General features: G+C 42.5%; 1 protein-coding gene across 2 annotated transcripts in view; it reads right to left on the reverse strand.

Annotated features, from left to right (window-relative positions):
- Window positions 1-10,414: 10,414 nt before the first annotated feature.
- LOC121607393 (voltage-dependent calcium channel subunit alpha-2/delta-1) overlaps window positions 10,415-21,832 on the reverse strand; it is a 55,428-nt gene continuing 44,010 nt past the window's right edge. Inside the window, exons 23-39 of one of the 2 annotated variants that reach the window (XM_041938145.1) lie at window positions 21,390-21,450; window positions 21,205-21,296; window positions 20,043-20,124; window positions 19,448-19,510; window positions 18,737-18,840; window positions 18,092-18,181; window positions 17,926-17,993; window positions 17,777-17,815; window positions 17,442-17,513; window positions 15,399-15,551; window positions 15,056-15,108; window positions 14,639-14,694; window positions 14,364-14,493; window positions 13,474-13,586; window positions 12,657-12,739; window positions 12,236-12,315; window positions 10,431-10,536 (exon numbers count right to left, since the gene is read on the reverse strand). In XM_041938145.1, coding sequence (XP_041794079.1) covers window positions 10,500-10,536; window positions 12,236-12,315; window positions 12,657-12,739; window positions 13,474-13,586; window positions 14,364-14,493; window positions 14,639-14,694; window positions 15,056-15,108; window positions 15,399-15,551; window positions 17,442-17,513; window positions 17,777-17,815; window positions 17,926-17,993; window positions 18,092-18,181; window positions 18,737-18,840; window positions 19,448-19,510; window positions 20,043-20,124; window positions 21,205-21,296; window positions 21,390-21,450 — 1,376 coding nt within the window. In that variant the 3' untranslated portion in view covers window positions 10,431-10,499. Of the gene's footprint in view, window positions 10,537-12,235; window positions 12,316-12,656; window positions 12,740-13,473; window positions 13,587-14,363; window positions 14,494-14,638; window positions 14,695-15,055; window positions 15,109-15,398; window positions 15,552-17,441; window positions 17,514-17,776; window positions 17,816-17,925; window positions 17,994-18,091; window positions 18,182-18,736; window positions 18,841-19,447; window positions 19,511-20,042; window positions 20,125-21,204; window positions 21,297-21,389; window positions 21,451-21,832 lie in introns of both variants that reach the window. The other variant, XM_041938146.1, reaches the window with a different exon arrangement.

Genomic DNA, 21,832 nt, shown 5'->3' on the forward strand with positions numbered 1-21,832 from the left:
TTCCTGAGAGGACCACAGAGTCATTCGCAACAATAAACAATCAGCCATGAGTCAGATACTTTCACTGGAGCGGAGCACGAGTCTCCTCGTTCCTCTGTGTCTTTCTCTTTCTCCAACCTTTCTTTATGGTACATACACATGCAATGCAACCACATACGCTGTCTCCTGCAGGCAAACATGCATCCAGGCTCTCTCCCCTCCATCTTTCCCCTCGCATTCGCAAACACGCATGCTCGCACATAACGAGCAGCAGATGACTGGATAACCTTCAGCAGTTTGAGCTCGCAACAAAAAGCCCTCATCACCACAATCTCATTACTGACTCTCCGAGCAAGAATCCAGTGGGTGTTTTCACTGCGTCTGAGAGAGCCACGGCTTCTGCTGGAAGATGGAAATTAGAGAGACCCGGTAGCCCACTGCTCGCACATATGAGTGCCGTCACCATTCAAGACTCCTCACATCTGTGGCTGGTTATTGCCAGAAACTTCATATCTTCATGCAGCTGGTAATGGAGGGAGGAAGTTCAATGGAAGATGGAGATGATACGGAGAGGTTGATAGTGAGAGGGTGTAGATGAGGAGCAAAGCGAGAAAAATGGATCGACTGTAGCAGGAGGGCACAATACAGACCAGTGTGCTCAAAGCTGCTCCGTCTGAGCGCATATTTGTGGAGTGTGCGGAGTATTAATAGACTTCCTGCAGTTGTTTGGAAGTTTTGTGCGCATTTTGCGAGTCATGTGTTGCATACTATTATTCTTCTGTGCACGTGTCTGTATGTATGCGATCGTATGGGCATCTTTCATCTGCAGCAAATTAGTTGGACTTTATTGTGACCTTCAGTCGTTCCGGCCTCTCTTCCAGATTTCAACCACATGACCTCATGTACAAGGGATGGAGTGGAATGGAAATGTGAAAGAAGAGGCGACGGGAATAGGGGCCAGACAGTGTGATAGTTTGAGTAAGACAGGGAGAGATAAGGGATTGAGGAAGTATGGGAGTACAGAGCAGAGGCGGCTCAGGTATTTCACTCTAATGAGGAAAGAAAGACATTTAGGGGTTGTGTGTGTGTTTTGTGTGTCTTCGGGTTAGTGATGACAGTGTGGTGGCCCTCGATGCTGTAAACACAGATACTGTGTCAAGAGATCCCCCTTTAAACAAACACATACTTCCTGTTGTCAGTGCATGTGATTGTAGTCACTGCTCGTAATTGAGATCTGCTGACAGTTAACACAAATAAACTACGTACGCGCACAATCTGTCCATACAAACAGTTGGAAAATATGGCTTCTCAGATAAAACGTGTGTAAAACCAGACTTTTTTTTCCCTTTTTTTTTTCATCACAGCCGTGTGGTCTGCCTTCAAGTCACATCCCCATGTGATTTTTCAGATTTTGACCGTGAAAAAAAGCTGCTGGAGAGTGGGCAGCAGACGGAAATGTAAAGCTGGATTTTTAACACATCTTCATTATCATGCATATAAGCAGAGTGAGTCACCAACACATCCCTAGAAATAGCTTTAAAGAGGATCAGAGGACCATAACAGATACAAACCACTCAATATGTCATAGATTTTTCTTTCCGATAATTCGCTCTCTAGCGGTGAACAACTGCTTTCCTCATTGTTGCTGGCACACTGGAACTTACACCATCGATCACAGAAAGTCGAGAGCACAGTTTTACTAATGACTCATCGACGATGTGCTGAATCATTCCAAATTTAGCAAAGCTGTCATGTCTGCAGATGTGTTTTGGAACTTGCATGGGTTTTTTTTTTTCCTTTTTGCAAAAGTAATTTTATTTTTGTGAGTAAAACTTACAAGAATTACTACAAGTGCAATCATACATTTTAACAAGATCATTTTATTGAGTTAAGACGCAACCGTTTCAGTTCAGCAGAAAGCTTCCAGTTCTCAGAGCATAGTCCTTATTCAGCCTTTTGTCTGTCCCTCCTCTTGTGTTTATGGGTGTTGATGTGAACATTTGAGACAGAACCTTGGAACAATTCATCAACAAAATGGCCTTGTGGGTTTGTATATCCACGCAAACCATAACTGTTTAAATGACACATCCTTTAGCATGGTACACATGAAGTGTGTCGCACAAACACATCAACGTCCCACGCGCACCCTTTTGTGCCGGCCTTTTGACGGCAGATGTCAGTCACTCAAAGGCGCACAAAACTGAAACAAACTGGAAAACACGCACAAATAGGACATGCTTACATACACAACCTATATTGTTTATGTATTTATATACTGCATTGTAAAGGAAGGACTATTTTGTAGTTAACTATTGTCTCGCTTTCAGGCACAAATGTTTATTTTTGAGACAACCTTCCTGAACACAGTGGTCTATACTAGGCCGAGTATCTATACTTCCCTTAGGAACCTGTTAATTAGAGCTTGAAGCTGAATTAGAGTGACAGAAAATAACATTTGTCACAATCACACACAATTAATTGAATTCCATAAGACTCTAATCACTGAAGTAAGGTGATTGAATATGTTATGTGCGCACAAAGAAACTACCCAAAACCTGGAATTTGGCATCAAGTGAAACTCTTGAGGTGAAACACATTCCAAGCATCTCTCACTACAAAAGGATAATAACTGCGTGGCCACAAAATTAAAGCCAAGATAGGAAACCAAAACAGTGCCTGAGGAGAAGGGGAAAGGGGAGAGCAGGTCTTAAAATAGTGCCTAAACCTGTGTTTCCTCATTTCTTACACATCTGCTAACAGTCAGCTTGTCTTGTCTGCTGCTTACTGCTAATTTACCCCCACATGACTCACGCAGAACTGGAGACACACAGGGGAGGGAGGCTGGTCGGTAAAATTAAAGAACAGAGGGGAAAAAGTTGCTCTGAGCCAGCAGGTACATTTCATCCCACATGTGTCCGTGTCAGACCTCATACGTGTAATTAACATGTTGATGGTGAACATGGCGTAGGGCAAGCGGGACGGCCCGGGTCTTCAGGACCCACCTGAGTGATTTGCCAGACACGCAGGCAGGTAACTTGAAGCATGAAAACACATAAACATGCTCTGTGGGGTCTTTAGGAGCCAGCTGTTAAAGTTCTACCACTCCGCCCCCCTGCAAAACAAACTTGCCAGTGGGACAACACTCACCAAAGTGTGTGTAACCACAGTCAGGTGATATATTTTGCTCCCTTCCTCTCTGCTGATCCATCTTGTTTTTTGATCATCTTTTTTTGTCAGTTTTGTGAGCATATTTTTGTGGGACATGGAAAAAACATCAAACAAAGAAACAAACCAACATTTCTTTTTTCCTGGCCTTAGTCAGGTCTTTAAAAGACATACTGAATGAGGATCAATCTCATTGACTTTATTGGCCCTCTGATTTTCCTCTAGCGCCACCAGCTGGCCAGAGTTTTGATTTATGGAGTGAAATATCTCAACATTTACCAGATGGATTGGGACAAAATCTGGTCCAGACATTCATGGTCCTCAGAGGACAAATAATCTAGAACCATCGCCAAGTCAAAATTTGTCTAAGACTTTGGTTTATGACCAAACATCTGCAAAAATAACAACATTACCATCAGCATCTGTTGTACTTTGTGTTTAGTGCTATTCAATAGCGATTCTTTGATTTTCACCCTTTGGAGCTCATGAATGTCTGTGACAGATTTTGTAAAGTAGATATTTCACTAAATAAGTAAAAAATAAAAAAATAATAAGTAAAAAAAAACCCACTTTGTTTTGATTCTATAGAAACAGTCATTGGGATTCATCCTGTGGGGCTCATGAATGTCTCTAGTTTGTACGCAGCACATGCAAAATCACAGCTGTACAATATGAGCTACTCTGGTTTATTTGTTCATCATCAGAGAAGAGTGCTAGGCCTAATAATTATTCTGCGACCAGAGGTTGATATTGTATTTAATGGCCTGTCTTGCCTGTACGGGCACATGTGCATTTCTGTGCGTGTTGTCGCCACCAGCGAAAAAGCTTAAAAGCAGCAGGAATGTGTATCATGTCGCCTGCATACTCACGCGCACACATGTACATTTTTTATGTGCACTATGCAAAAAAAAGGGGAATAAAAAACGTAGACGCGCTCGTTAGAACATTGCTCCTTTGCTTTATTAGTGGTAATAAACTCTCAGGATATCTTTAAAGCACCTTACAGTTTAAATGTCATATGAACAAGAAATTATTACTAAAGAGACTACACAAAATCCCTGATCCCATTGAGAGAATGATGCATATTCCTTAACCCTGGTGACTGCACATGCCCCCCGCAAATCTAACACCTCATGTTACCAGTTAATGTATGTTAGGCCTCACTCTAAACACAGAGAAAATCCACAAATCAATCCCCAATCTGGCCTGGAATGGAATGTGTCCCGTTGAGACTGCTCACCTGGACGGAGTTTTCCAGGGTTATGCCTGCCAATCATGCTGCGCACACACACACTCAGACGCACGCACAGCATGCTTACAATCTGAGAGAAGAGAAGGGACAGAAACCAAGGTAGTGAGAAAAGACAAGTGTGTGGTTGTGTTTATGGGTTTGAAAGAGCCCATGGCATTTCCTGATAATCCACGCCAAGTCTGTGTTTGGTGTTCTTTCCAACCCCCAGTTTGTCTGACACCATCGTTCTCCTCTCCATTTTGCAAATATATTTTAAGGTTTTCTTTGGCTTACGTTGTTGCCAAGTTGGGTGGGGGTTTGTAAGAACAGGTGCCAAAAAGTTTGAACAATAACAGGAAAATATCTGAAGCCTATTTAGGATCCTTTTGTGTGATTAAGAACTTATTTGACGCTATCTGTATTTTCCTTTTGCTGCAAACAAAACCCATTAGGAGTTTCATAATGGTCAGGAAAAACATTAAGATTTATGTCCAAATGCTGTTTGATCCAAGTCTGGGCTGAAAGAATTTGTCTCATACAGGAAAACACACAGTAGATGTAGCCGTGCACTCAATCAGGCAGCAGTCACTGACAGTGCTGGAAGTCTTTAGTGCACAGTAAGGGATTGATTTAGCTTCTTTTACAGGATGTCAGAGCTAAACTGCAGAACCTTAGCGACCCTGATGCCCTTTGCTCTTCTGTGTTTTATGGTGACGGAAAAACTGTGACCCTCTGTTGCTGCTTACAGGAAGTGTACACTTTTTTTTCATATTTAGAAAAAACAAAACAAATGGTGCCAATTAAAAAATCTTGTCGCTAATGTAAACTACATTATAGTTACCAGAGTGAGGGAAGTTTATTCAGACTTGGGTTGATTGCCCCGGGGGTGTCACGACCCAGAGGGTGCTGGGAGTGTTGGGACTAAATGTGGTGCTAATGGTACGATCAACGCGTCATTGAGTTGTAATACTGTTCCAAAAATAGCATTTGCTGGTAAAACTCTACGGAAATGGATGCTGTATTACTATCAAAATAATGTTAATGAACTTTCGAGGGGTTTACTAATGACATGCTGATGCTTGCAGATCCAGTCATGGGTCATGTTGTTGATGCAGCATCAATCTCATGTGTCACTTCCTGCAATTAATGGAACGAACCCAAAAAGCCACTCTCAGACTTTAAAATAACCACCAGTGAGTCATACAGTTCCAGCTCTGAAGGATTAAGATTGGGTGAAATGTTCATTTTTGGGAAACCCAACACCGACGGTGTTCTGCACAAATACGTGTGCTGGATCAGCAGGCGACCAGAAAAGCTGATGGGCAGACTGAAAACATTAAAACTGCATTTGAAAAATGGTATTTGTTAAAGAAGTTTATAGAAAAAAAACTGCCACTCAAATGAAATGCCTCTGCGGTATGAATCATCGCTGTGTTGGACATCATAACAATAATAGAACAGTTGCATCAACATCTTGATTGAAAAGAGCAGGTCAGAATGAAGTTTTTCAATCAGGCGGCTATTTACCAAAATCCCAAATCCAACTCAGTTATCTAAACCATCCGTTTTGACGCAAAAACAGTGGCGATCCAAAACTATACTGTAAGCATGGTCGCTCAAAGTTAAACCAGAAACCCCCATAATAAAGGATGCTTAACAGATTGATTAGGTCATGATTTCAACTTCATTTTCTTTTCCAAACAAATGGTTTAAATAAGGTGGTAAAAATATGGACCTGTTTTGTGTTTGGCCGGTGGTCTGAGACACATGCCAGGACTGCGATCCCACGGTTTGATGCTGGCCTCCAACCTTTATTGCATTTCATCCCCTCCTGCTTTCCAAGCATGTCTGCTGTCACTATTGACTGGCAACTGTCTACTAAAGGGAAAATAAGAAGTTAGCATAGGACTGAGGGAAAAAAGGGAAGCTGTTGCATGTGCTGAACTGACTCAGTTTAGCCATGATTAGCACAGCAGTCTGCAGCCCCATATGTCAGCAATCAAGTTGGTGAGATTTCATTAGTAAAAGGATCGATGCCCAGAACTACAAAAATAAGAAACAAGCTGTTTAAAAAACAGAACACAAAAACAAGTGCATTTTCATTTTATGTGCAACTTTTAAGTGGAGTTAATTCATTCTCTTCTTGTGGTTTTGTGACTTATGAAATATTTGAAATAACAAATTGAAAAGAGATGCAGGACTTGTCCTTGCTTTTCCTGCGTCTGTAACTTCTTAAGCCAGGCATGTTAAAGGCTACGACCTCGTCCCCATTTACAAGAGTATCCCATTACAACCTCCCTTCTAAATATCACCATACAGCACACATACGAAGACCTCCCAGTCTGACACATCTCCAAGAAAAACAAACCTCTTTGTGCTCTCCACTTAAAACTGTGGCCATATTGATTCTTAGATTACCATCAGATAAACACAAATACCGTCAAGTGTTATACAACTTCTCTGTAGCTCTGGTGTTAGCATCTGGCTTTCTGCTGCTGCTCCGGGCGGGAGATGGCAGAGCTGTCTGTATCAATAATGTTTCCAGAGGCGTCACAAAATTAGAAACACAGAGATAAGACCTCAGTTGGGGCTCACTGGGACACACTCTGCCATGTTGTGTCATCATACGTGTAGTGAAGCTTTGCATTTGGAGGGAGCTTCTGTTGTCCTTCTCACACTGGTATTCATTTGAAAATGTGTGTTCGTGTGTGTTTGTGTTTGTGTGTGTGTGTGTGTGTGCACTGGTCTGTACTCCAGGATGAAAGAGGAAGAAAGGCAAACAGGAAATAACTGGTTCATGGAATTTTTTAAAAGTGCAATTAGGTATTCTCCTGGGTGGCCTTTTCTACTGTACATTAATGTGTGTATGAGCTATGTGGACTCGTATTTGGCCCAATGGGGTTTCATGCTGAAATAAATAGTTTAAAATAACCTCATTAAATAAGCCTAAAAATTGTTGGACTGATTTATTCTTGTTGAACATTGAATTCATATTGTACAACCCAGGAGATGGAATTACAGCTTCTTTGAAACTTCAAACATGTCCATTCGGTTTCATTAATCATCAGCAAGCTTCATGAATGCCTAACTTAAGGTTATCCTAACGATCCCTGAAAATCTTGATTTTGCCGACCTTCATTGGTTTAAGTTGTCACCTTCTTGATGTAGAAGTGCCAGGTCAAGTCAGTTTTATTTATATAACCCAGAATCATGAATCACAAGTTGCCTGAGGGGACTTTACAATCTGTGCAGCGTACGACACCCTCTGTGCGTAGACCCTTGATCCGGTTAAGGAAAAAGTCCCCCCTGAAAAAAACCTTTTAAAAAACTGATGAAACCCCGGGAAGAGACAGAAAGGAGGGATCCCTCCCCTGGGATGGAAAGACATGCGATAGATGCAGTCCATCTTCAGCAGGAAGCGGAAGTAGTTACAAAGGGAGCACAGGAGGAAACAGATGACGTAGTATAAAGAGCAAGAAAGTCTACATATGGAGTAGGTGGGATAGATGGATGGGTCAAAGAAACACAGGACTTTCACCCAGGAGAGCGCTGTGAAAGTAAGCATCAACTTATTTTAATGTACATAACAGAAATTAAGTTACTCACGTGCATGACAGTAATGCACTTCTTCTAACTTAAACTCTGCCTAAAGCTAGGTTTTGTTGCCTAAACCTAACCAAACTCTGACCATTTCACAATGCTAACCATGTGACAGTGAGGGTCTGGTACGCCCGTCGCTGGTGCTTTTCAACCTGTTCATTTGTTTAGGTATGAGTACATTGTGTTAAATAGATCACAATATTTACAAATTTGTAAAGCAACCTTTGTACCAAGTGTACCCTTGGGTGTGTCAGTACACAGTGGCATCACTACTGAGTGTGGTTACACGAGCAACATCTGACCACACCCAATCACAAATGTTTGAAATGATTTGATATTACTAGGCAGTGACAAAGCAGCAATCATCCACACTTACTTCATACACGAAAGCAGGGAAACACAGATGTACTTCCCAGTTTGAGCAGCTGTCTCTTCGTGCAGGAAGGATGACATGTTTGCTGAGCTCCCAGCGGAGCCAGAGCACCATGGCCAGATGTGACAGAAAGAAGAGGAGAACTTCGGGTCATAACAATACAACACTTTTATTGTGAATATATTATATTTGCACAATAATCAACACGATATTATAAACATTTTTCTTTTCTTTCATTTTCTCTTTTATACAGTAAATAGTATTAGTGTACAAATGTATACAAAATGTATTCAGGCTAGTCAAGTTCCACAAAAGAGTAATTCATGTACAGTATTAAAGCACAATCAGATATCGGAGGGACACGCACATGCCTGCACATAGACACGGGACCCCCGGGGTAAAACACAAGTCAACACGCGACTTTGATAGGCAGGCATAACCTGAACACTCAACACCAGCAGGTCACCATGACGGCGAAGTGGAGAGAACTCAATTTTAACTGTTAAAATGGCTAAAAAAGGAAAACTAAAACACTTGTGTGTGATCTTTATGACTTATGGTAAAGTAAGGCAATGCAAAATTACCACCGGGTACTGAGTGTATTCTCAAAGTTCTCTCCAACAGGCCCTGATGCTGACCGTGGGTACAGACAGCGTTCAAACACAGAAACAAGCTCATCCCATGACATTGCAGCGTTTCGACACTGAGCCCTCAGCATCTGCTTCACAGCACTTATAGAGCAACACAAAGAGGAAACAAGCATAAGGGGGAGAACAGCGAGGAGAAGAAAAACAAAGAAACAGTCGTTTTGTTCCGCTGATCTCATTCACAAGTCATCTTGGCTCCTGAGTCTGGTGATCCAGAAAGGTAACAGAAACAGGACTAATAAAGAGAGGTGTCAGAATGCAAGCTCAAGTCTGGTTTTGGTTTGTTTTGACCGTGGAAAAAAATTATATTCTTCCCCCACTATCAAAATCACTGGTTGCTTCTACTGTTGTTTGGGCCACATAAATTAGAAGAACTGCAGCAGTTTTGGCCCATTTATCTTATCTACCGGCGCACGGCTGCAAGGACTACCCTCTCTGCTCTGCTGCAGCCGGCATTAGCACAGAGGCGCACATGGTAAGAATACAACTCTGATGCATTGCTTCCTTTAGATGACAGACTGTGTGAGCTACTATGTAGGCACTGGGAATTTGATGCATCAAATTGAAGACAACCAAAGGTGTCAGACCAAGTACAAACACATTTGAAATTGTAATATCCTAATAGATTTGAGATTGGGTGCTCTCTGATCTCGCTATCTACCTTGCAAACACCCTAACTTGAATACTGATGTACACCCACATCTGAAGAATCTCTTAAAATAAACTAGCCTGCAGATTCTCTGTAGTAGGTTTGTGTGTATCTATGGTCCTTAGTACTGTGTGGAGCTTTGGTGTCAGAGTATTGGAGTTGCCTTTAGCTCTGTACTGAGCACATGCTGCTACAATACAAGACCTAGCTAGTCACAAAATGCTAGTTGACTTTGAGTACCCAACAAATGATAAATAGATAGGTACAGTACATTTAAAAAACACTCAAACAAAAGGGATATTCTTCATAGTTGCACTGGTTGCCAAAATAAAATCATTACAGCATAATGATTCATACGCAATAGTATAATAAGCAACAAACAATATCGACAACTACACAAATCAACGCTGTCAGTGAACATTCAGTCTTTGAATGATATTTAGTTGGCATAGTGGGACGACTCCTCAACCTCCGCTAAATAAATCAGAGAAACAAATCAGGCAGAATTAAAGGGTTGGTTAGCTCTTACTCTTGCACCAGTATTAAGGAGTGTATCATGGAAATGAGTGCAGCCGAGCACAGTAAATGTGTCTCTATTTTTGAAAATGACAAGGAGGAAATCAATGAGCACCCTTTGGCATTGGAAAATGGAAACGCTGATAAAAATGTCTTGTTGCAAATACTCTGCATACATCCTGGATGGCATAACTGGAGCGTCGTCTGGCCTCTTGTGAAATGAGATGTGTGTGTGTGCGTGTGTGTGTGTATGTGTGTGTAGGGGTCATGAGTGTTGTGAAGATGTGATGAGCCACAGCAGCAACAGTTGGAGCCCAAGCATTGGTAAAAGACACGGGCTCAGGCAGGTCCCTCCCCCACAGTCAGAATCATCTTCCTGTTGGATGAATCAGTTGTCAGTCAATTAGATAAAAGGTCTCCAGCTCTAGTACGACTAGCATCATCATTACTACATCTGCTACAGTTTCTGATCGTATTGTATCTTATTCTATGGTTTACCTGTCATATTGAATGCATAGTTTGGACATTTCAGGAAATATTGTATTTCTTGCAGAAAGTTAGAAAGGTAGCAAAATTAACCTACCAGCACCTCAATAGCTCACTATTTAAGACGTACCTCATTTGTTTAATCCCTACCAAACAATTTATGGTTCTGCAGAGAATATGTGCCAGACTTTGTCCTGACTGGGTGCAGGGCCAGACATGCTGTTTCCAGTCTTTGTGCTAAGCATACAAATATCTACCATACAGCGAGAGTGATGTCAGTCACTTCATCTAACTCCTGGAAAGAAAGCAAAGAAGCGTATTTCCTAAAAATGAACTCTTAATTTAAATGCTCTGTTGCAGTTTTAGAGGTACTCGGGACCTCACTCTGCTTTTCGTGCATGTGTGTCTATGCACACGCACCTGCCTGCTGCAGTGTGTGGCTTTTTTCTATTTGATGGGAGTATTCAGGATATCCGTGCATGCCAAAGGCCTAGGAGAAAGAGGTGGGAGTCTTCTGCATTCAAAGGACAGGAAAGCCATGTGGAGCTTCCTCTGTTTACACCAGTGACAAAATGGACAGGCCTGGACACAGACTGTCTCCCCATGAGGAGCTGAGCCAAAATGGGAGAGATGGAAAGAGGAAAAGGGAGACGGCCTACTTTTACTCTGTTCATCCACTTCCTCAGCCATTCCTCCCCTTCCCTTTGCTTCCCAGCACAGCGTCTCCACAATATAAACATGCGGCCGCATGAATTAGTGGCCTGTTATGTGTGTGATCTACGCCTTTAGAGCACAATGAAAGGCTGAGTTCACAAAGATATGGGAAATATTTTTTCCAAATATTTAGATGTTTCATAAACTGTTCAAAGTTGGGTGGTGATGTAATGATCTCACACATGATTTATCCACCTCGCTCCTTTGTTTTACTGATTTAGCTCAAATGGTCCAATACATAAACTTCCATCAGGTCAGGGAAATCTACATATGCACAATTGCTACTGTCTGAATCATGTCTGAATGTTGCATTGCAATCTCTGAAACCCTAAAAGACTAAAATACACCAAGATGTTCTTACTTATTTACATGCATGTTTGTAAGGTAATTTTGACAAAGCATTTAGCAATGCTAAATAAATAGATGGTGGCTGTAGACATATTTGCACAGTTTTGAGTTTTCTATTATATTGAATTGATTTAACACTTCAACTGCCAAGATTTAGTCTGCTCTCCATCTGTCAGGGTAATGAAATATGGAAAAATAAATAAATAAATAAATAAAACAAGATGCCAAAGAGACATGTAGCATTGTGTAAGGAGACAGGCATGCAACAAAGAAATACATCTCAACTGTTATTCACTTATTCCAGTGGGCCATTTCCTCCTCAAATTATTGGAATGTGTATGAAAGTGGCTTGAGTGATTCCAAAAGAGGTCAAATGAGTAACAATGCAGATATTACCCAGCAAAATTACAAAAGAAATATTAAATGTGGCAGGATTGGCTTGCTTTTGTAGTGTCTATTTGCCCTTGTCACGCACTTTGCGATGTTCCAGGAACAGTAAAAATCATAGCAGGTGTGAGGACACTGACCCTGAACTTAGCACCAGTAACAACAGCAGAGGTGTGGGGCTCAATGTAGAACCTCTGCTGATTGGGCACAGGGGCTCATCCTGTCAGAGCAGCAGCCAAAGGGATGCACAAACATGAGAAGCACAAAACAAGAATGGCAGATTGTGAGTGAAGAGATCGTATGAGACAAGGGAAATAAAAACAACTGAGTGATAATTGCATGCGAAATTTCATGAAATAAAAATACTCATAAATCGACAAATAAAGAATAAACTGAGGGAATAAATCAAATATGGATCAGAGTGGAAGAGCAGGCAGCCAACAGTGCTAAACGCTGATGAAAACCAGACAGAAATTGACAGAGGCCAACTGTGAAGCCTCCCTAATAGAGCTGTTTCCAGAATATTCTCTGCACAAAGGCACGTGTGCGGTTGCGTCTTACGTTTTCGTTGTTGTCAAAACACACGTCCGGTCCTTTGCGGTATCTGGGATTCTGAGCCAGCTCACACGGGTCTGGACCTTCGGCTAAACAGACATTCAGGAAAATTTGACTTGCCATCAACGGTGCGCATTTAACACTAAACAACAATTAAAAGATATGCTGACTCCCAGTTTCCCTGCCAAAAAAGCCTCATGTAGTTCCAACTTATCAGCCTTGGCTGGAGATTCCCTGATTTTTTATCTTCCAGATATTTGCTGATCTTCCATTAACATCTAAGAGAGATATAAAAAAAAAAAAAAAGAAAGGCAGTCCTAGAAATAATTACATTCCACTTCATAAGGTTTAGCAGTATTATGCTGCCAGTGATTGCAGGGCATTTTGCCATTGTGTCCCTGACTACATAAACACTATGTGTGTGTGTGTGTGTGTGTGTGTGTGGGTGTGGTGTGTGTGTTAAGTGGTATCCTTGTTAGCAACTGGAGGCCTTTGTTGTGACCCCGTGGTGACCTCTGATGATGACACCTGTACCGTTACACCAGCGGGAAGCTTAATTCAACCTGATGGCAGCATGCAGCCCACATGAGTTTAAACAAAGAAATCTAATCTGGGAGTAATGTGAGACAGGCTTTCATATGCCGTGCATCTGGTTTACTGTTCACCCGTGAACGTTCAGGGGGGACCTGCTGCAAACTCCTTAGGTGTGTGTCCTTGTATTGAGAGTTTAAAGCCCTGTCATAAGGGTGATGGATGGAGGACTGGAAAGCAGAAAGGAAGTGTAACTCTATGTTGGATTTTTACGAGTTGAGTGAAAGGATACAGGGCTGCTCAGCCTGTCGTAGCGGCCTGGGGTCACACGACAAACACGTTGCCTTGGCATCAGTGATCAGGAACACTAGGTTGGTGTTTGGCAGCTTCTCAGCACGATACATCCTGGAAAGCACACATGGTCACACACACATTCTGGTAAAAAATATATGCAGTATTCATACAGTAATATTCCTGTGGTGCAAGGATATAATGCAGCTTGAATAACAATTCTCAACAATAGATTGAATCTGTATATTGAATATATACAGTATATGCTGCATACACACGCAGGTATGTGTGCAGCTGTGCACATACGCGCACATTCATACCTCTATTTCTATTCCCTTGTGATTGGTTTTTTATGGTTGTCATGAAAGTTTCTGTGTCCACAGTCGTTAACATTGGGGAGTAAAGCACCAGACACGTGGGACTCATAACGCCCAGTAATTACAGCCATATTTAACCCCCTCAGACAGCCCAAATTGACACAAAAGGAGGTTAGAGCAAAGTAAATGTGCAGTGGTCCGTGTATGTGTGTATTAGTGAGTTTGAAGTGTAGCCAGAGAGCAAAGGAAGAAAACCAGATAAAAGAGCTTTTGTGCTTCCCTCTGCAATTCCGGTCACTGACAGATCAAGGTAATCTGGGTCTGATCAGAACTCATCAGAAAACAGCTGCCTGAAATCAGCCTGGAAAACAGAAAGAGGCCAGGAAACTAACCCTATTCTGGACTCATCCCTGCAGACCATTAAACAGAAGGTCGTCCAGGAAGAAGATCCAGTAAGAGGTGGCAAATTTTTAATACCACAACCCATTTACAGTATGAGTGGACTGAACCACTGAAATGGAAGCACATTAATAGCACAAATTTGTGCACAAACAACGAAGAAACGCTCACATACCGGGAACAGTTTCCACAGTCCAGGACACCTGAGTAGGATCTTTCATCATTGTCAAAGAAGTACTGAGTCTGCTCTGTGATGCAGCTTTCCTTAAACATTGCATCTGGTATGTCTTCATCTGCTGACTCCGCTGGACATAGAGACAGGTTAAATGAATAAAAACAGAGTAAAGGATTAGCGAGAAAGTCATTAAAGGGATTAAAGTACTGTTTTATCATCAACTGTAAGTTCGGCCGACGGTTACATTTTACACAGCTGCAGCTTTTGTTGCTCACCTGCCTCTAGAAGGTTGGGAAACATGAGACCAAAGAGGAGCTGCTGGAGTATCGACCTAGACACAGAGAATGAAAACAAGAAATGAGTCACATGGATGAGTCAACAGACCTTCTTTAACTTACTTACACTGAGCAACTAAACACTGTTTAATAACAGACACACATCTGTCCAAGGCTAGAGTCACCGGTGATGTAAATGCCAGGGGAAGGATCAGTCATTCTATTTTAAAAATTGGGTTATATTGCAGTTGGACAGCCATGCAGACGGTGATGCAGCGCAATGTTGTGTAACTGCCCTTGTCCTGCACAGCCCCTCCACAACATACAAGCCCACTCCCAAACAAACTCCTACCCTGAAGTACAAATGTACTCCTACTCTAAAACACAAACACAGAAGCACACAAACTGTACACTCACCAGGCAGCACTGGAGGCCCACCAGCCGATGCTGAGCAAGTCTGCAATGGTAGGCTGGAGCAGGACAGGAAAAGAAATTCCAAAATAAAACACATAGGGATGGAAAAAAAAATAATTCAGGCATGAGTCATTTTTTTATTTTTCATTTGGCTCTCTTTTATTACTATTGCAAATCTAGAAAAAAAAAAATAAGTAACACACAATCAAGAACCGGTATAGCCTTGAATCAACCACCCATACCATGTAGAATACAGGCTAGGTGACGTATATGCATAAACTCATGATGCTAATAATCTGAGAGGGAGTGACTGCTGTCTGACGGCTTGTGCGAGCGATTGTCTCACCACGTAGACAGAGCGTGGTCCCGCTGCAGCCTTGCTGTCTCTCTCTGGGTCGCAGACAGACTGGTAGTCATAGGTCTTGTTGAAGGAGTACAGGGAGGTGTTGACCAGGTTGATCATCAACACGGGATCCACCTCGCCAAAAAACTGACCTATCTAGAGGAGTTCAAGCACCCAAACACACACACGCAAAACAAACAAACAATAAAATCAGTGTAAGACTCTGCTTGTACAAACAAAACATAAGGCAGCGTATTATTTCCTCTGGCGGGGCTTTATAGGTTTGGCCATCGACCAATGCACACCACTGCAATGAAAATTTGCATTTACAGTCAGGATGAGCCCATTCAACCATTTTGTGGCAAGCCCATAAAGGGATGGCAGTCACCCCATCCCTCTTCCACTTTGCTTCTGCAGTCGGTCAGGCCTCTGTTATCTTGTGAACCAAAAGACCCATTTAAAGGTGAAGCCTGTCTAACATAGAATGCTACATAGTTATATCCCTTTGATTACAGTCAGAACAGGTAGTTTCTTACCTTGCAAGGCAGCTTTTTGAGAGATCACAAGATCATGAGATTTCAAGATCACGTGAGCCGAGAATCCATCTTGCCAGGCTTCAAGTTACACGCTTACAGCGAAACAACAGTTGTTAAAGACAGATCAGCGCCTTATCAGGAACTACTGGCAGCTAGCTGGCAACTACTGACATGGTTTAGGTGTGATGACAGAATGACTGTTCGGTCAAAAGCAACAATGACGGCTCCTAAAGAGGTTAGAGCCTAGATGCTGCTATAGCATCAGTGACATCAGAACTGGAGAGCATTTCTTCATTGAAAGAAGAGCAAAGAACTGCACTGAAGGCTTTCTTTGATGGATGCTCATCCTCCGACTGGATTGGGCAAGAGTTTCTCTCTCCCACTAAGTCATATGGGTCGTGGATCTGATTGGTTGAAGTTAGCCTGTTGATGATGGTGATAGACAGATGGTTCATCCAATCATCTGCCAAGCATTTTCTGAAAAGGGCAGGCGCCCTTTTCCAAAACAGTTTCCAAGGACGACTTCCCAGATGGTTCTGTGTAACAAACCATCTGGCGCATCAGGTTAGCTAGTTTCACAAGTAGCTGAACACAAAGTGGATGAGCAATCGGGTTATTGGACTTCTTTTATAGGGACCGCCTTCATAGGGATGAATAAGTTAATTCTAACTGGCTGAGCATATAGAGTGTATGCAAATGTCTGATAAGCTGAAATGCAAAGATGACCTGTAAAGAGGAGTGACTACGCCCTGATAAAGGGCTCTGGTGATGATTAGAGAACTATAATTAAAAGTCATGCCTACTGTTCTGCAACCACACAGCCAAAAAAAATCTGCACAATCCCAAGAGACACCAAATGTTTCACAAGATGTGAAAAAGAGATAGGAGGGTGCTTATTGAAACGCTTAAATGCCGTAAACTCTCTGCCAGACATTGTGATGGTATAATGATCAAAGACAGCAGAGGTCATGTCATGGCTGACATGAAATGTTTCCAAACCTGCTGTATATCCTAGCACTGACACACAGGGGCCTATAGCAGGCTGAAAAAGTGGAGTTAACACAACAGAGCTGACTCGTTGTATACACGGGGGACTCACTTCACCACCGCTTCCATGACTGGCCAAATCCCATCAGAACCTTCCCTTTGATCCTCCTCCAGTGGCTTGTGCTGTACTTTACCAGAGACTTGGATGTACTGCTGTCCTACAGGAGCTCTCAAACAGCTCAGAGCTACCATTCTCATAATTTAGCTGAGTCACAAGCCCTTTATTTGACCTCTATATGAGATTGATGGATCTCTGTGACAAGGGAAAGGGGAGCTATGTATGTAGGAAGGTAGAATTCTAGCAATCTGGAGTCTTTGATTTGAACTTTTCTGGCTACATGTGACCAGATGTTTTGCTGTGTGTTGGTTCATCATCACTTGCTGATCATTTAGAGAAAAACAACAGCTAGTTGAAGCATATATGGTCATGATAAGGCGAAGAAAATGGTTACTGCTAACTCACCAGGGTAATATACTCATCCTGATTGGACAAGAGAAGAAATCCCCCATCATCCAGGATCACACAGTCTACATGCTGCAGGGTAAAACAGTGAGTTTTAGGTGGAAACTGAAAATCATTTGTCAGTATTTTAAAAAGATAAGCTTAAATACATAGTTACACTGTATGCAAAGGTCTTATCATAATGGCTATCCACTGTAAGGTAACATTAGATTCTTAATCGAGGTTGTTAGAACAACGATGGTAACGAAAAACATAGAACAGAGAAGACGAGAAACAATATGTTTAAAACAAACAAGAAGTTCTCAGATTGGATTCAGTAAACTGCACTGCCGTACCTTGTCGTTCCTCAGACAGCCACAGATCTCATCCTTGCACTAAAAGGTAAGGAGTGAGCCAACAAAGAGATTAGTACTGTGCATCAATATAATACAGGTGTCAAAGATAGTGTACACACTCATTAACAAGCCTCATTAACTTGACTTACATTCAGTTTCAGTGTAGCATTCATGAAACTGTTCATCCAGAATGAGACATTGAGTTTCACTCCCACCACTGCAGAACAAACCACAAAACAAGCAGAGGTAGCCGGTGAGTCTTTTCACTGATGTTGCACCACAAGAAGCAATTGGCCTGGTGTCAGCGAGACTGACCTGCTGGCTTGAGCGTGACTTCCCCAATCGTGAGGTCCACTGCTTTGCTCACGAGAATACCCAACTCAGAAACAGGCTCCCTGCTCTCCGCTGCAATTGAGAAAGGGACACAAAAGGGAACCGATAATCGTGGCAATTTAACTGAAATCATGTTTAAAAGTACATGCCGGAGAACATTTCAGAATGTGAATCACAGTTTAATGTGAATAATCGCTATCCATTGTTGGAAATCCATTCATTTTTAGCTGCTTGTAATTTATGCGAGTGGAGCGGAGTCTGTGAAGCCAGTACATGTGTTAATCCAGTCAAGTGTAGCTGTAAGCGCGGCTACATTACGCTGACATTTGCCTGTCCTGGTGTCTGCTAGAGAGATCAGTGCAGATAACAGGAAGTATACAGGGCAGGAGGAGGGGGGGGGGGGCTGATCGCTGAAAGACACAGCGTGAAAAGGAGAAGGATAAAGAGAGTGATATCAGAGGCCTGAGAGTGTGATCTTTGCCAGTAGGGTTGGGATGATGTCCAAAGGCAGAGAGCAGGATAGGCTCACTGCCAGGCCACAGTGAAGATCCTCACGCACTGAGACGTGTGCGCGCACACACACACACACATACACACACACGAATTCGAACCTTTCGGAAAACTTACCGTTGAAAGACGGAGCTGTGAAAATATAAATTTCATTGTCCAGGGTCCTTTTGTAGAAGCTGGACTCATATGTCTCAGGATTCTCGCCCCACTCCTCCCCAGCACTGAAAACATTAACACAGTCGCGTAATATTATATGTGGACCATTATAGGCATAAAACACAGAGCAAATGTGTTTGATCTATCTGAACAATCTATTTTTTAATCTACAGCCAAATGTTAGTCATTGAAATAAGAGTCACACCCAATCCAGTTGATATATGTCAAAGGCATAATCCAGTAAAAGCAATAACTGATTGTATTTCATGTTTTATTGTCAGGGGGAATATGCATTCATCTTCAGTTGGAATGTTATATTCTGATCGAGTGGAACCCCCATGTGTAGTTCAGACTAAAGTAGCAGCAAGGAAATTGAGGAAAATGAGCTGCATTTGGCTGCTGGATCTGTGGATTTGACCCATGTCCTGTTCTGGCGTGGCAAGCTCTGGGAGTTCAGCTGAAAGTGTCTAATCCTCTACGTTCTGGAAAATAACCCAGTGGAGCAGGTGAGTAAGGCAGCCAAAAGCACTCAAGCCTAGGAGTATTACAGTCCGTATCCATTTTCATCTCGCACATTTACACCAGCAGATATTTGGGCAAAGCTTCCCGTGATATTTTACAACGCCAGAGCTGACGCCGGAGGAGAAACTGAGAAGTCGGAAAGGAGAGTACCTTCTTGGGTAGACCCTTGTGATTCCTCCATCTGTGGCTACAAACCTGGACACTATCCCATCCCTGAGAACACAGAAAACAACAGCCAATCAAACATCAAAGCCAACTGCACATGTAAGGGAAAGTGTTTGCGAACTGCGAGACCAAACTGCAGACGTGACACAAATCGCTTTATGGCCGCAGTCGCTTGTCTCTATATGTCCTAATGTTAAACAGATACCCTGCAGTGTGCGTGTGAGTGTGTGTTCAGATTATTTCAGACAAGTGGGCATACCATGAAAGGAAACACACTGATGTAATTATTTTATTCTCCTCTCAAAACAGCATGTCTTGGCAGGGCTCGGTCTGGTCGGGTGTGATATGCGTTTTGTGCGTTGCTTTCATCGCGTTTCACTTGTTAGACATGATCGAATCACCCAAAGTGGAAAAGAAAGAACTCGTCTGGCTCGGTTAGTCAGTAAATTGCGCGTGAAATGAGCATCAGCTATGGTGGTATAAAGCAATGGTGTACACATGCGACGCAGATTTCCACAGAAGAAGAAATACATCTTTGCATCCTTTGTAACGGAGAAGAACACAGAAGTTTGGCACTCACACTGTCTGCTCGTTCCAAAGTTTAACCAGTTCAGCTGTCAGACCTGCATCCAGGATTAGCCGACTCACCAGGGACACATTACCTATGGATTAAAGACAAGATATATTTCACATATTGCGGACGGTGCATCACCACAACAACGGCGCTTAGAAGGGAAATATGGAAGCAATGACAGCCTAGTGTTTACAAATCTGGGCGGGAACGATGAATATACTGTGCTTTTAGTTCCCGGAAGAATTACTGCTGATGTGCCACTGAGCACTCAACCCAGCTTTCTTTTTCTCAGTAGATCTCAGTAGATCAGCTCAACAGGCAAACAGTAAGAATACAGAGAAGACTGATGATTAAGTGTATGTGTAAGTTCAAAGTCAGGTTGAAAAGCAGCAGTTGTGTTCGGCCAAGTCTTGTCCCTGGATAAATGATCTCATGGCACTTGTCAGGAAATCATCCAGCAGGAGGACATGTTCCTGTAGGTCTTGTCTGAGTGATCATTAGGCGGTCAGACAGCAGACAGTGCTTTGTGAAGGTTTGGCCGATGTAGCTTTAGGAGACAGATGATGTAGAGGTATTGAATTTAAACCCCACCGTCAAACTGCTTTTCATAAAGACTGTGTTTAAATGAATTGTGAGAACATGCTGCACAGAACTCAACAAGAAAGGCATTAATGCCTAAGTGAATGGCTTGACCTCGGGTTAAAATGGATCATGGATACCTAGATCCATTAGCTGGATGATGGTGGTAAGCCATACTAGGGGGAACGATCCATTAGATGATGACAAATCAAGCATCGTGAGTCACTGTGTGGCATGACAGCATTGGGCTTCTAGGAAACTCAGTGGATCAGGCTGACGTCACTCCGGTTAGACGATACTAATCTAATAATCAAAGTCATGCTCTGACCGTCAGATGCTGACCATCATGATATCAGAGAGGAAAATTCCACAACGAGTACTGGTGAATCCTATCAAGCATGCATACATACAAACAAACTTCCACTCTCATTACTGCAAACATTGCAATGCAACCCACTGTATATTGATTTAGGTGACATTGTGTGGGTCAGTGGTATTAAAAGAATGCAAACAGTGCAGCAGGCTGACATCACGACCGGTGCAGATGCAGTGTCAAGTGAAACAACAGTGAGAAAGATGCATGACTCACATGCATCTGGAGTGTTTCTGTCAATGTACTGGCTGAAGTCGAGGAGAAACTCAGTGTTGTTGAGTGACAACTTCAGCTCCTTGCAGTACTCCCTGAAGAAACAGTATTGATCAGTTTCAGTCTCGGCCCCTTGTTTGCTCCTGTGTAGTGAAAGTGGCTTTCGCCAGGGCGTCGGGATCACTCACCTCGGGGCGATGTAGGTGTAACCAAACTCATCAAACCTCTCCAGCTGTATGGTTTCCATGGCTTTTGAAAAGACAAAAAAACACCACGTTTAGGCCCATAGTGCAATGAGAGTGATTTTAAATTCTGTGAGATGACTGCATGAAGCCAGAGACACTTGAAAAGTGGAAGCTCATATTCAATTTTAAGAAATGCCGGCGGACCCATCAGTGTCCCCACACATGTGCATATGAAATGTTGGACAGATATGAGGTGATGGATTAAGGTTAAGAGTGTGAATGGAGCTGCAGTGGGGAGGTATGAGAGAATAACTGAGTGAGAAATACTTGCCTTCTTGCCCTGTTGTGCCCCCAGAGAGAAAGAGATGGGGAGAGGAGAAAGCAGGAGAGACAAAGGGTGATAAAAACGCATTCATCATCTGATAAATGATGTCATACCTTGGAAA

Source organism: Chelmon rostratus, chromosome 6 (genome assembly GCF_017976325.1).
Source record: "Chelmon rostratus isolate fCheRos1 chromosome 6, fCheRos1.pri, whole genome shotgun sequence".
In the NCBI taxonomy this organism is placed as follows: domain Eukaryota; kingdom Metazoa; phylum Chordata; class Actinopteri; order Chaetodontiformes; family Chaetodontidae; genus Chelmon; species Chelmon rostratus.